Source organism: Raphanus sativus, chromosome 2 (assembly GCF_000801105.2).
Source record: "Raphanus sativus cultivar WK10039 chromosome 2, ASM80110v3, whole genome shotgun sequence".
NCBI lineage: Eukaryota > Viridiplantae > Streptophyta > Magnoliopsida > Brassicales > Brassicaceae > Raphanus > Raphanus sativus.
The window spans coordinates 30,435,462-30,451,742 of NC_079512.1; the positions used below are offsets into that span (position 1 = coordinate 30,435,462).

At 32.0% G+C, this 16,281-nt stretch overlaps 3 protein-coding genes across 3 annotated transcripts; 1 reads left to right on the plus strand and 2 right to left on the minus strand.

Moving 5' to 3' along the window:
- Positions 1–2,724: 2,724 nt before the first annotated feature.
- On the plus strand, positions 2,725–3,931 carry LOC108840928 (peroxidase 41). The gene has a single exon (XM_018613731.2). It carries the CDS (start codon positions 2,741–2,743, stop codon positions 3,740–3,742), a length of 1,002 nt encoding a protein of 333 aa, XP_018469233.1. The 5' UTR covers positions 2,725–2,740; the 3' UTR covers positions 3,743–3,931.
- A 746-nt stretch (positions 3,932–4,677) lies between these two features.
- Positions 4,678–7,602, minus strand: LOC108825136 (probable transcription factor KAN3). Its single transcript, XM_018598474.2, has 6 exons — positions 6,822–7,602; positions 6,586–6,662; positions 5,739–5,784; positions 5,553–5,646; positions 5,276–5,333; positions 4,678–4,954 (listed from the first exon to the last, which is right to left on the minus strand). Exons 1-6 carry the CDS (start codon positions 7,345–7,347, stop codon positions 4,826–4,828), a joined length of 930 nt encoding a protein of 309 aa, XP_018453976.1. The 5' UTR covers positions 7,348–7,602; the 3' UTR covers positions 4,678–4,825.
- Positions 7,603–13,878: 6,276 nt separating this feature from the next.
- LOC108827189 (binding partner of ACD11 1) lies at positions 13,879–14,995 on the minus strand. The gene is given in 4 exon segments (XM_018600563.2): positions 13,879–14,579; positions 14,659–14,739; positions 14,817–14,896; positions 14,899–14,995. Coding segments are annotated over 4 exon segments (792 nt in total). The 3' UTR covers positions 13,879–14,045.
- Between the last annotated feature and the right edge of the window lie 1,286 nt (positions 14,996–16,281).

Sequence of the window (16,281 nt, forward strand, 5' to 3'; positions counted from 1 at the left end):
AAAGTGAGCTAATCAAATGTATGGAGGAATAACTACAATAAATAAACTCATACTCCCTCCGTTTCAGTTTATTTGTCGTTTTAGACTTATGCACACATATTAATAAAACATCTGATTTTATACATTTCCAAGATAAAAATACAATTACCTATACACCTAACCACATTTCAACCAATAGAAAAATTAACTGGGGAATCTTATTAATAAATTTTGCATTGAAATTCCAAAATGACACTTATTTTGAAACGAAAAATTTCCCCTAGAACGACATTTAATCTGAAACGGAGGGAGTATTATATACACTATTATCTATGATAATAACACGTTAACAAAATTGATATCAAACAGCAAATCAGTTCGTTATTTAATTTTCTAGAAAATGTTGGTCAGAAAGAACGGTAGGATTTATAGAATAATTAATGTCAACAAGATGACATAAAATGTAGAAATGTGGTGGCAAGGTAAACAACAAATTGATTTAAGAGGGATGGCATGTTAAGCAATTACTTGATTTTGTTGGTCACAAGTCAACATTTGTATTTAGTTAGTTTTGTTATTTGTCTTGAAATGAAGATCAACATTATATTACACAAAACCTTACTTATGTTAGCCTATATATCGATATATGAAAATGAGTAGTCATACAAAACATTCAATTTTGTTGTTGTGCTTCATTTTATTGGTTGTCGTTAGTTGGTTGTTTTTTCTTGCGAAAAAGCTTAAGCTTCAGCCATTTGCCTCATAAGCCATGTTAAGCTACAATCAATTGCTCATCTCAACTATTCGTCATTATTGTAATCATCCTCATCACACTACCATTCTCTTAGTACATAATGTGACTAAATTTCAATTCAACTCTCGATCGCCTTGCATTTTGGAGCTATGATATTGAAACATCTTGCCTCCTCTGTGTTACACTAAATGAATCCAGGGACCATTTTGTTCATTGAATGTTCTTACTCGTCAGAAGTCGGGTCTCGATCGGATTTGTGCTCAGCTTAATCATCATGCTCCTCCATTTGCTTGGAACGCTGTATTGCATTGGCTAATGGTAGCTTCCTCTGATTCTCTCTAAACCATTCATTTCCCTTCGCCAAGGGCCGCAAGCTTGCGTTTATGGTTTGTAGCAGGAACGTAACACCCGTTTTCATTATGGGCTCTCAGAGTGCCTGTTCCACTTGCTTTTTTGGTTTTATTTTGATAGTTAGATCATTGAAACTCGTAGTTTCAAAAGAAAAAGGAAATGAAAAACTTACTTGCAACGTCACTTTTGAGCAGTAGATACATATATTATATACAAAAGACAAATCTTGAACTGGAGCCCCATTTAGTGGGGGCCATACGTATGTTTCGTAGGACTCTGTACAAACCCGGCTCTGCCAAAGTGGTTCAACACTTTTAACTTCAACACCTGCAAACAAATGCATCGTGAAACTAGGATTATCCTTTCACCTTCCCATTTCATATTTCACCAAAAAAAAACTAGGATTATTTAAGTGAGTGAGGAAATCGTAAAACTAAAACTTTTATGGGTTGGGATTTAGAAAGACATAGCTAAACTGTGATAGAACAAATAAAAGAAGGGGTAGAATGGCTTTTTGCTCTTTAATGAATTTTTTTTTGATCATTTTCCTCTTTGAATGTTATTTTGGTGATAAGAACTTGAAAATGGTGTATTTGAGAGAATTTCCCTATATAAAACTACACTTTAAAATTTAGATTATAAACATAAATTATAAATTTATGGTCTTTTTACATGTAGTTTGTTAATATAGTTATAGTAGTGTGGGATGTTTTTGTATATAAAATATGTATACGAAGCCTATTTTGTATTTTATGTATAATTATTATTACTAAATAAAAATGTTTTTTGTTTATTATTTTATGTATTTTATTAAAATAAAATCATCATTTTTTCTCTTTCTATATTTTCAAAAATTAGGTACCATAATTCATTTGTTATAATATTATATAAATCATTTGGAAAGTGATATTAATTGGTTATAATTTTACCCTTTATAGATCTAATTAAAATAGATAAAATTAAAAATCATCAACCAATAAAATTATAACAATTTTGTAAAAGTCTGTTTTGCTGATTACAAAAAACAATTTTGTAAGAGTTCACTTATGATAACACGTAAACAAAAATAAAAAGAATTGACTTCTTAGTTAATATATATTTATTTTGTAAATTATTTGGCAAGTGATATTAGTTGATTATAGATTTATCTTTTTAAATCTAAATAAAATAAATTAAAATTAAAAATCATCAACCAACTAAATTATAACAATTTTGTAAGAGTTCATATATGATCGAAATGTAAGAAAAAAACACTAAATTGACTTCTAAGTTAGGATATAGATTTATCTTTTTTAGATCTAATTAAAATAAATAAAAATTAAAAATCACCAACCAATCAAATTATAATAATTTTGTAAGAGTTCATCTTTTTTTTTGGCATCGTAAGAGTTCATCTATAATCGATACATATGCAAAAATCATTAAATTGACTTCTAAGTTAATATATAGTAGGATATACTAAATATAGAGCAAATACAAATATAGGAAGTAGAAGAAAAAAGGAAAGTCCAACCACACGAACACGCTAACTACTTTTCCTCGATAACAATCAATGAGAGAGGTCTACCTTGTAGATATCTCTTAATATAAATTCCATTTTTATATTTGACGAAAGTATCGTAATCGTAAATCGATATACGTCTCACGTTATTCACAATGCCATCGTTTCCTCCCGTTATCTTCCTCCTCCTAGTCTTTATCCCTTCAGTATTATCAGCACCGGTGACAAGTTTAACCAACGACTATTACCAAGAAACGTGTCCTGATTTCAGTAAAATTGTTCGTGAAGTCGTTACGACCACGCAAGGCCCGCAGGGGAGGACAGCTGCTGGAATACTCCGTCTCTTTTTCCACGATTGTTTCTTAGAAGGATGCGACGCGTCCGTACTGATCGCTAAAGATGCTTTAAACAAATCTGAACGCGATGATGAAATCAACCATTCGCTTACGGAAGAAACGTTTGAAATCGTGACTAGGATAAAAACAGCTCTTGAAAAGTCTTGTCCCGGTGTTGTGTCTTGCGCAGACATCTTGGCTCAGTCCACGCATGAAGCTGTCACAATGATCGGTGGGCCTTCCTACGAAGTCAAGTTAGGTCGTAAAGATGGGTGCGAGTCGAAAGCTCGAAAAGTTGGAGAAAACTTACCATTACCAAACCACACGGTCCACGAAATGATGTCGTTATTTCAAAAGAAGGGTTTCACTCTAAAGGAGATGGTTGCGTTAAGCGGCGCACACACTATCGGAATTGCTCATTGCAAAGATTTCATCTGCCGGGTCACTGGGCCGCGACCTGATCTAGATATCGATGCGGAATACGCAGAAGTTCTTAAAAGTCAATGCAAGGATTACACAGTAGTGAATGAAACAAGGGGGTCGTTTTTTGATCCGGTGACGCCAGACAAATTCGATAATATGTATTACAAGAACTTGGAAAACGGGAGGGGACTGTTAGCTTCCGACAACATCTTGTTTAAAGATAATAGCACGAGACCGTTCGTGGAGTTGTATGCGAATAACCAGACGGTTTTTTTCGAGGATTTCGCACGTGCCATGGAGAAACTAGGCATGGTCGGTGTTAAGGTCGACAAAAATGGAGACGTGAGACTCAGATGTGATAACTTAAACAAACCTAAGGAAGCAATATTAAGAGTATAATTGAGCTCAGTTTTTGTTTTGTTTTGAATAATGTATTTATAAGTTAACGTAAGAATACCTACAGTGAGAAAAAAAATCACGGAGTGTAATGATATTATATGTTTTGTTTTTGGATTATGAAGTTTTGTATGTTAAATGAAACGTATTATTAGTTACTAATTTACGGAGGAGAATAAAAATTCAAGTGCTTCACTTACCTCGCCTTATATCTTTCAAATTGCTTCACGGGGTGGAGCCTCTTTTTAACAAGACTACAAGACAACAAGTGTCCCCTTCAAAGTATTGCTGGGCCAAGCTAACCCGTTAGAAATCGGGTCAGGTTATACACTATTGTCTTATACGGGTCAACTTATAGCTTTATATGTATACGACTTCTTTTAGGTCTACTGATCAAGTTTTCTAATTATTTTTCTTCTGGCGAAAGACCTATGAAAGTTTAGGTAAACGAATGGTCTTTCACTTTATTCATCTAAAATATTTTTCTTCGTCTAGTAAAGTTTTGGTAAATAATTAAGAGTATTTATTGATGTGAATATTCTTTCATTAGTAGAATATTATTCTTTTGTTTAAGCTCTTCTGTTTGCCAAAATCCCTCTGATTATCAGTTTATTAGCATTTGGAATTGTTGATGGATTTTATTCTCTTTTTTTGTCTTTACATAATATCTGAATATATGTAAAAAGTCTTTGGTGCGTCAACGTCCAAACGGTCTGAAACTTGTCAGACAACCATGTGTTCAGTAATAAAGACCGATTTAGACACGTGAAGTAGTCGAAGCTTTGCATCGCTGTAATGATGACCAAATAATTATTATTTCCATATTTTCGGCACAAGAAATCTGCCAATGCCGACAACAAAAGAAGAAGCTGCTTATCTATATAGGGCCCTATCTATATTACTATGTAGTGACCCCGTAAACAAAAAGGCATCTCAAGTTTACAGGAAAAAAAGAACAAATATATAGTCGGAGAAACAAACATCATTTCATATTTTTTCATAACGCAAGCATAACCGTAAAGTTTGAGATTTGTATATTGTAACAGTTTTTTTTTTGTTTTTCTTTTGACGTATATATATAGTAAACTAGGGAGGAAGGTTTGGTATAGCTAAAGTGAACTCGAGATTGGGAGTTTCAATCTCTGGTCTTGTCCCAGTGAGACTTGACGAATCCGACGACAATCGTTCGTAGCTTGGACATCTTTGATCCACATTCTGGTAGCAATTTTAATATGAATAAGAGATCGTATAATAAAATCTTATATACATTTGCATATTTACAATTACCCCCGCCCCATCAAATTATTTTTGAAGATTTTAAAATCTTTTTATAAAAACCAAAGTATATATCTCCTCAAAGTCTTTCTTTTCTCTTCTTTTGAGACATAAAATACACTTTTTAATTACCTAAATGGAAGACAAAAAGTAAATCAAAAGTTCTATATGCTAACTTTTTTTTTCCTTTTCACCCTCGAATTTTGCAGTCCCATCTCATTTCAATGTGCTCTTTTGGTTAAGTTTTTGAATGTTTGATACCTTATTGGATGTAATGTCTAGACCTGATGCCTTTGCCTTTAAATGGAACCGAGATTCACTGTTAGACAGACAGACATCCCAGTTTTATCACATTTGTAAAGAAGGAATAATAATATTTTGGAGAAAACAAACAAAATAAAACATGTGTTATATCTTTCATATGATGAAAATATAGAAAATTGCTTAATAAGTATAGCGATCTGTCCGACGAAAATAAACAACATCTTAAACTAAAACGAATATAATTGAATAACATTAAGACAGATACATAACATACCTTGAGGAGTTATTCCACAGACCTTGGAGATCTTTGGCTTGTCTCTCACTGTTTACTTTTAATTCCTTCTCGAAAGTATCTGATTGCTCTATATCTTCATTTATATATACACACAAACTTATCATATATTTAATAATGTACAAGAGAGAAACTAATTATAAATCAAAACATAATTGATCAAATAACCTGAGGATGTTGTAGGCTTCTCAGTAGATTTGATGGTCCGATACATCTGAAACATTATATTTGATTACAAGCCTACTAATATATATAAATGATATATACAAGAATAGGTTATGTCATAAACAGATATACATGCGTATGCACGCATGTACGTAGACTTATTCTATTCACGTGTGTGTACGTATACTTCTCTCTCTCTTTGTGTGTATGCACGCACACAGAGATGGATAAAGTAAGAAAAAGAGAGCAGAGTAAATAAGAAAGCATTTACGATTCATGAAAATGTGCAGCCATACACAGAGATGGGGTATGTGCATGGGTCTATACGTGTCTTGTTCTAACCATAATCAAAATGTATATGCAGAAATGTAATTTATATTTTTTTTAACACATGTAATTTATATATTATCATTGAATAATCATGCATATACATATATTTGTACATATATGCATCTTGAGAAAGACATATCATCATTGACGAATTATGCCTTCTTTGTACTTTACTTTTTCTTCAACATCTCTTATAGTAACATATGAAAGGACTCACTCTTGGTCTATTGGCTATATCTAGGTTTTGATTCCTTTTCCTATGTTTTGTTGTTGCTATTTTTTTATTGTTTCACCTGGTAAATATTTTCTCAACGGTAGAGACCAAACGATTAATCACAGAAAATGTTTAGTCATTTTATTAAATAGTGAAGTGGGTTCGGTTCATTTGCACATACAAATACAATACAAGGAAATCATGTGGTAGATTGTGATTCTATCTACACATATTAAAGGGTCTAACTAATTTAATTAGACTAACTAATATACATTGTATAAGCTAGGAACTAATGGATAAAATTACCTGTAGATGAGATTTAACATGAGCCAATGTGAGATCTTGAACATCCATCAACTCAAGTACTGATTTTGGAGTGGCTCCTGGATATTATTCAAAAGCACAAAATCCATAAAAATATAATCATATATTAAGATCCCATACAATAATTAGTTAGAAAGAAAGAGATATAGTGAAAAAAGAGAGATATAGTATTCACTAAAAAGGAAAAAAGAACAGGAAATAGTGAAAAAGGACAATACTTTCATGACCACCCAATAATTGAACAGCATGAACGAAATGGGCATGAAGGGTCGTCGTCCACCGCATCCTCGGAGCCCTTACTCCTCGTTTTGCCGTTAATCTTTGCGGCTGAGCTTGACGATGAGGACGGTGGTGAAGATTATAACTATAATTAGGGTTTGCGTGTTGACCGTTGACTTCACTGAAGAAGAAAGGAGTGGGAGAGTAGTAGTAGTGGTCAAGGATTTGATTTTGGCGAAGAGCGATTCCTCTTATTGGTCTTACCACCAAATTCGATCTCAAATCTTGATCTCGAGATTCCTGGTGTTCTTGATTATGATCAATCTTGCTGGGTTTATTGTCTGAAGTGAATTGGAGAGCCTGGATAAGATGGTTAGAAGCCTTTATGTCTGAATCTGAGGCTTTACTCCCAAAGAGTAATCTCCTTTGGACTTCTTCTTGTTCCTTATTATCTTCTTCTTCTTGTTCTTCTCTTCTTCTGTTGATCTTCAAGTACAAGTCAGGTTGTGAAGGGAAAAGCTCCATAGCAAGAGTGAATTGGGAATGAATCTAAGATAATATTTGATAATTTTGGGGAAAGGGGAGGGGGGGGGGGTGTAATCTTATTTATTTCAGAAAGGTTATTTTCTTCCTTAATGAATGTTTTTTTTTTTTTTTTTTTTCCCTTAATGAATGTTTGTTCTTGGTGAGAGGAGAAAATCAGTTGCAAAGGCTTGGAGAGAGAGAAATAGAGGTGGCAAAAGGTATGAGGAGAATGAGAAGTCTCTTTCGTCTCTGTTCCCTTTGAGAAAATGACATTGTAAGAGTCTAATAAAGAGGTTGGGTGAAACATGAATTTTCATTCTATTTTTTCTTCGTATATACAGGAAAAATATAATTTTAATGGCATTCTTTGTTACAATGTATATATCACCTATCACGTATCAATATTCAATGAGGGTATAACCATAATGTATGGAAATATTCCATTATTTGTGTTCAGATTTACATGTGAAAATGACACTTTGGTTTGAAACTGAAATATGTGCGTGCTATATTGTTATTTTAAATAATTGTTCATGAGAATGAAAAATAAAATGTATCATATGCTGGTATTTATATAAAACCCCGCAGTTAGCTCCTTATTTAGTTGTTGATAAAATGGTACAAAAAAAGGGAAAAGATATTTATGAATTTTTAAAAAATGGAGAGAACAAGTCTCGTCTCTGCTTGTTGTTTATTTGTTTTTTCTTTCAATTGTTTACTTCTCTGAAGTTAGAGTTTGGAATTATACCGAACATTTGCTTGCTTTACCGTCATGGTGGCTGGTTGCCTAAGAATTTATTGATTATAATACTTGGAAATTTGTTTTCTATTGTTTGTGGTGAAGGTGATTTATTTTCTTTACGTGATAAATGCTGGAGCTTAAGAAAAAATAAAAATTGGAAACATAATATCACCTTGAACTTTTATTTTTATATGTGTAATCATAAAGTTCACGATAGAGGTCCTTAGAGCATCTCCAATGTACACCTCTATTTTTTCCTCTAAAATAGAGAAACTCTATTATAGATGTGGATTTGCTCCAATGTATGTCTCTATAATAGAGTTTCTCTATTTTAGAGGAAAATATAGAGGAATTCTACTTTTTGCCTCTATATTTAGAGATAAAAATAGCATATCTCTATATTTTCCTCTATAAATAGAGAAACTCTATTATAGAGGCATACATTGGAGCAAATCCACCTCTATAATAAAATTTCTCTATTTTAGAGGAAAATATAGAGATTAAAATAGAGGTGGGTTGGAGATGGTCTTATATCTCGTCTGTAACTCCTGAATTAGATGATTAAAAATATCACTTTCCTAAACAGAAGAAACAAACATTGGCATCAAAACACATATATGGAGTTTACCAAAAAGAAAAAGAAAATACATGAACAATGAAAATATATGGAGTTGGTTAAGAACAGTGATTGAGGCTGCTACGCCCGTTGTATATAGGGTTGAACAATGTTGGATTAATGAAAATTGAAGTTTTTTTTGCAAAAATGAAAATTGAAGTTTTTTTTTGCAAAAATGAAAACTGAAGTTAAACAAAAAAAAACATATATGCAGTATTTTTTTCGCTAAAAATATGCAGTATTTGTTACAAAAAATAAAGACATATATGGAGTACTTACATTTTACTTGTGTTTATTTGTTACCGTGGCTACGTAATTCTAGGGGAAAGAGGACCCTTAACATGAGTTTTTTTTTTTTTGCAGAACTAAAGTCCGACCTTGATATTTTTTTTCTTTCTCTTTGTTTTTGTGTTTAGGGTTTTGGAATTTCACATTCTTTTATACCAACAGTCGAGCATCATCAGAGATGATTATCAACCACTCTTACTCCTCATCGGTTCGATATTTTAACATCGGTTTTAAATCCGACTTTGTTTTTACGAACGCTGACTTCAAAATTTCAAGTGAAGCTTTTCTTAGATCTTTTCTCTATTATATTTATCATGGTTTAGTTTTCTTTTTATTTATTGTTTTGTTGCGAATGTTTTCCGGTTATATTCACTTATATCATTTGGATTTTTAATTCTAATATAAGAATTTAGTGTTAAGAAAGAGTCAGCGAGTAGAAGTTATCCAACAATAACATATACATACGGGCTTATTGGTTGGTAATGTAACTTTAATTTTTTATTTAGAAAATAAACAATTTTGACTTTAATTTTTGCTGTAGATTTATTTCAAAACACAAAATAAAAACTGTAAAATTAAAATTAATTTCTAAGAGGTACCGTATTTCCTTTTTTTTAACTTTTTGACTATAAATTTATTTTTGAAAGATAAATCATGATTACTTTAAAAATGTTTTAGAAAAATTAAATGTCCAAAAAACATCTGAAACCTTTCCAATCAATCCATTAATATTTTTTCTTCATTCTCATCAAGTTAAACAAATTTAACCCAATAATATCTATTATTTTCTTGGAATAAGCTATATATATTTGAGTGTAAAAGCAAGGTGTATTTTATATATTGTTTATTACCTTTTTTGTTTCTGAATAAGTGTGGTTTTAACATTTTTCGCACGTATTAAAAAACTGATAAAAATATATATAAGTTGTTATTAATTACATACCTTTGACCAATATTATTTAAGATAAATATAATTATTTATAAAATCAATATATTTTGTAATTAATTTCCAGTCGAAAGTAAATATAATTTGTATTTAGATGATAAAATAACACTTTTTGTGTAATAACAAAAAAAAAGTTAGAACGAAACTTATTATAAAACAGAGTGAATAAATAATTTCTAAAATAAGTTATCACTAGATGATAATCCGCGCCTTGCGCGGAGTAAACTTTTTTTTAAAAAATATATTGTTTAAATAATACATATTTTGTTATCAATAAGTTTTTTATATTTGATTAGGGATGACATGCGGGTAGATATCGTTTGGTTAGGTTCGGTTTGGATCTTTGCAAATTTGGTTTGAATCTTTATATGTTTGGTTTGGGATTAGATTCAGATAACTCATTTAAATTTTTAAAAATTTAAAGTTCATATATACTTTAAATTTCTAAAAAAAATAAAAATAAAATAATATGTTACATATAAATTTGATTAATGTATACCAAAATACTTAAACTTAGAATAAAATGTGAATAAATATAATAAAATAATATGTACAATGAATAAATAATTAAGTATATAAATCTGGTTAATTCAGCGCCGCGCCCTCCTACTCATCGAGGCCTGGCTCTTGTCCCGACGGCCGGGTATAGGTCGCGCGCTTCAGCGCATCCATTTTCGGAGCTAGTTGATTCGGTAGGTGAGTTGTTACACACTCCTTAGAATTATTTATATACTAAATAAATAATATGTACAATGATAAATATAATAAAATATTATATACAATGATAAATAATTTGTATATAAATCTGGCGCTGAATAAATAATTAATTATTCAATTTTTATACTTAATTATTTATTAATATGTACAATAATTAAAATAATATTATATAAATCTGGCGCTGAATATACTTATACTTAATATGTACAATGAATAAATAATCCATTTTTCAAAATATAATAAAATAATATGTTACTTAGATATTCAATTTTTTAAAAAATAAGATATTTAAGTATATAAATCTGGTTCGAATATATTCAGATACCCAAAATATTTTGGTCCGGATCGGGTTTGGTTCCGGTTTTTTAATACCAAAATTTTAAACATGTTCAGATATCTAACCAATTTGATTAAAGTTCTGTACTATTTTTTTGGATTGGATTTGGTTCAGTTATTTGGATTCGGATTTTTTTTCCCAACCACATATTTTTTATTGTAACCAAATTTCAAACAAAAGTGACGATGGTTCATACTGATTTTGGGTATGCAATAATTTTTAAACCAAAACACTTTCTATTATGTACGTGATTTATTTAGTTAATCATTAAAAAATGTTCAAGGCCTATTAAAAACGATAGGCTGAACTGAAAAAGGTACCATTGATCATAATTTTTTTAATGTGAGGCTTGTACCATTTTTAGTAATTTATAGTCGTTTTTAAAAAATTGAAATACTACATATAAGAAAAAATATAAATTTTTTATTATATGCTTAATGTGATTGTTTAATTTCTTTTGACAAATAAAATTAAACGAAAGGTATAGAGGATAAAAAAGTTATTATCAAATATTTATTATTCATAATTATCAATGATGATATATATGTTAATCATATTAGGAAGTTCCGTAGCTTTTATTTAAGGAAAGAATAGAGAATATTTTTTTGTATATTAATAATTAATTTAATAGTTATTTAATAAAAACTATAATATATGTGTAGATGGACCAACCTATTTCTCTAATAATTCTGAGAATAATTTTCGTGATGACACGTGACTACCAAACAATGTTGCAATGCTCCAAGATTAATATACAGAGGATTCATACTACTACGCATTAACTCTATTATATCAAAAACACCATACGACATCAATTTAAGTTTTGGCCCTATGCCAACGATGGACAGTCCAAGATTTGATTCCCGAAATGCCCTTTGATAATTCATGTCCCCTAAGCCCATACATCGACGATAAATAGAGATAATGTTGGGGACGGTCCATTGATTCGTTTGATTTTTACCCACAGATTTGATAAAACTTACTCAGAAAAATCGTATACGATAACGATGTACATATGGAATCCAAAATTAGTTGAAGTCGATCCTCCAGGTTAGTGCGGCACGAGGAACGATATTGATAAAAAGAAAGGAATTTTAATTAAAATCTAAAAGAAAATAAAAAGATTAAAGAGTTTAAAATGCATATCGTTAATTCGTTACTTTATTGAGAGTTGCTATTGACCGACAATGCATAAGACAAAGTTCGAAGATTTATCGATTCAAGTATACTACTTATTCGTTTTTCACAGAGAAAATTTAAACAATTGGGAAAAGAAGAATTTATTCAATCATAGTTATTGACTGTTTCGAGGATCCAGCGACTGAATTATCATCACTAGAACTCGTTATACTACAAACAAGACACTAATTATGAATAATTCTGAGTTCTGAGTCTTCTGACTTATGAACTACTACGCATTTACTTTATTTCACTCCGCATGGGGACTAAAGAGTGAAGGAACATGCTGTCCACTTCGCTAAGTGTAAACTTGTGAGACCTTTAGGCCAAAGTTGGTTGTACATGTTAGTTTTTTATAATGCATTTACGTATCAGTGTTTCTTACGTATTTAATTTTGTTGCGGTTGAAGTCTCTCTCGATGGTAGTTATTGTGAAAGAAAAACTGTTGTTCTTTTTTTTTTAAACACAAAATGTTCAAAAACAGTAAGACTAACAAATACTAATATGAGTTTTAATCTATCAAATCCAACACTGTCCTAACCTCACGCTAAACTCTTACTTATATCATAAACGACACCTCAGCACTTGGACACAAAGAGAAAATCCAGTAACGAAAATGTGAAAAGAAGTATAAACAGGAAACAGATTGATCGGAAAAAAGTAGGAAGCACACAGACACTGAATTTTTTTATTATAAAGGAGTAGATGAAGAAAGATTTGGAGCTTGCTAGAATAATCGGCCCCACGAATCCTTTTGGGAGATTTTTAAGCACATCTAAACTTTGGGGAGTTTGATAATTAAGACAAATGAGTTGCTTTCAAACTTTAACTCGAAATATGAGCTACACCTACATGAAGGAAGAAAAAAGAAAAAAAAAACCCATTATTAGCTGGTACGTGTGTCATTTAATACAATGGAACTTATTTGGTTATGTTATTGAAAGTAGACTATTGAAAGTAGACTTTAACCCATTTCTACAATTTTAATCATGAATCGTGTTATTACTAAAAATGAATTCAGAATCGTCCAACTTAGGTTTTGGCAGATTTGAGCTTAATTTTGGAACCTAGTTAATCCAGAATCGTACTACCTAGCAAACTCGCAAAACCATTACGGCGGCAAACACAGTACACAACAACTCAAGTCGTGTGCTCAACATCGTCTACAAAATAAACCTCAATCAGTTTTCTTTTAAATGAACAAACACACATAATAATATATATTTTTTTTTTAAAGAACGGAATCGAACTTGTTATATAAACATAAACAAGAACTTATCTGCACCCCCCAACACCACACGGATGTTTGATTTTACTAACTCAAAAACACTGTTTGCTGTTTATGTTCGAGGAGATAACCAAGCAAGGATTGAATTTGATACCGAACGAGGAGACTTTCGTTATTGTCTTCTTGACTTGTGCTGATGTGGCTGGGATTAAGGAAGCGTTTTTGCCATTTTGATTCGATGAAGAACGATGTGAGAGACGACAAACGTTTCCATCACTTCAGTGATGGTAAATGTTCTTGTGGCGATTACTGGTAGAACTTTCTTGAGTGGCCTGTTCCCATCATGTATACTCTGCTCGAGGTTGCGATTAATATTTGCTTTAGACCTTTTACTCGAGGAGGTATTAAGGTGTTTCTCTCCTATTATGGCAGAACATTGGAGATGTCTGTTTAAAGGAAAAAAAAACGAAAAACAAGGATTACAAAATTATTTTATTTTCCAAACCAAACCTTGGATCCAATGTTGCAAGAACACATGTCTTGGTCCTAAATAGCAAGCTAGATCTTCAGGAGGGATTAGCTCCAAGTATTACAGTTTACAACAAGAATTAGAAAGATCTTTTTACTTGCCTGCATAGCATAGCTTAAGGTTGAGCCGGAGCCACAGGTGTAGGAGCTTGCGGGGGCTCCTGATGTTCTTCAGATTCTTTCTTTGCTTCAAGAGACTCAGAGAGTTTTGATTCTTGTACAAACTCATCAACCACTTTCCTCTTATCCTCTTCCTCAGCCAAACCAACCTTCTCTTTCGCCATCTGTCCAACTCCCTCCGCAGCTTTAGCCACTCTGCCGAAAGCTCCCGTGACCCACGTGGCACCCGTGAGAACGTACCTGTTCTTCATGATAGCCGAGCCTGCGTTGCTCACCGTCTGCTCCGCCGCAGCGATCGCCGATTTGGTTTTCTCCGAGACTTGGTACTTGTGATCGACCTCCCTGACTTTCTCCCCCACGGCGACCGTTCCCGTGCTGATCTTCTCGGTGAAACCGATCTTCTCGTCGACGCTCTTGGCTTTGGCGATGGCGTCTTTGCCGAGGATGAATCCCTTTGCGAGCATGCTGCTGACAACGTCTTCGGCTTTTCTCAACACGGATGATTGAGATTTGCTGCTGTCTTTGGGTTCCTGGAGAGAGAGGGAGAGGTAAGAGTCTGAAACTTCAAGAGATGATGATGATGATGAGTTAGAAGAGATTATTTATTACCAAAGAGGTTAAAGCCTCAGGGGATAGTTGGTAATCAGGAGCCATAGTGACAATGACTGAAGAATCAACAATCGTTGCTCCCTGAGAGAGTTTTGACAAATTAATTTTAAAAAAGGAAACGTAAGAGGGAAGTGAAAGAGGATGATTAAAGAATATACCGAGAGAAGAACAGCAGTTTCAGCTCCTTGTAGATCCTTGAAAGTGACATATGCCAACTTAGACCTTTCTGTCTCGCTGTGGTCTCAAGGTAGAGAATATCGCCGGAGAAGGAAAAGAACTCCTTGAGGTCACGCTCGGTTGCTCCTAGTGATACATTGCTCACTTTTACACTTGTCATCTGCAATTATAAAAGATGCAAATATCGTGAGACTTGACAAAGCTAAAAATCACATCTTAGTCTTTAAGTCATTACTTTGTAAGCGAACCAAACTGATGGTAGCTAAGATGAGAGAACACACGAAGTCAAAAAGTTTCAAACTTTCAACACAATGAACAATACCCTGTTAAACTGAAATCATATAACCGATGACTAATAAATCTCGTCAAATAAACTAATCTTTCGGTCTAAAAACTAATCCTTTTTGATATGAATCGCATTTAACAGATTACAGAAACAAAAGCAAATGATCTAACACCATTTTTCGAACAAAGCGTTACGGGATAACAATCACAATACAGATCTTCCTCGATATCAACTCAACAGCAGAAGAAGAAGAGAGAGAAGCAAGGGTTTAGAGAGACTTACGGTGAAAATGGTGGAAATCGATCGACGCGGTCTGAAACGTAACTTTTTTCTGTTTCAAACGAAAACGAATATTCAAAAGAAAGAAAAAGGAAAAATCTTCGGAAGCAGATTTTGATGCGAGGAGAAAAAAATAAAAGGGACCCCACCTAGAAAAAAAACGGACGAGAAGTCTTCGGATTTGGCACGTGCTATTTGTCGGGATGTCCACCGGAAGCTTCTCACGTGCTAAGCGTAAATGCATCCCTCATAATATCATTTTGTTTTTTTTTTCCCAAAAGAGACTATATTAAACTAAATTAAATCCGGTTTAAAAATCCTAATAAGTCAAACACAATCAAAATAAAAACATAGTTAAAGGAAACTTTTGTGTGCAAATTTGTGGGAAAAAACAACCTTTTCATTTGTAATAATATTGTTACAATTCATTTTTGGCAGTTTCTTTAGAAGTTATTTAACATTCCCTTTTAAATATTTATATAATTTTAATATATAAATAAATTTAAATATAAAACTATAAATTATTGATGAAACTATTTAAAACATATTATAGGTGAATTTTCGCAATTAAAAAGGAAAAAAATTGAATAGTTTCTCAAATGAAAAAAATTCAAAAACACTTGAAAGAAACTCTTTTAGCTATTTTTCATAATTTTTAACCAATATAAATTTAGTAAACATATTTTTTCCAATTTTTTTTTTGAAGAATTTTTTTTTTCAAAATTTACAATTTATCACTCTTACTTAATAAAAAGTGCATTGAAAATGTCAAAAATATATCTTTCAGAAACAGATATATATATATATATATATATATATATATATATATATATATATATATATTTGGAATATAGGGAGTATTTATCATATTTTAAAATCAT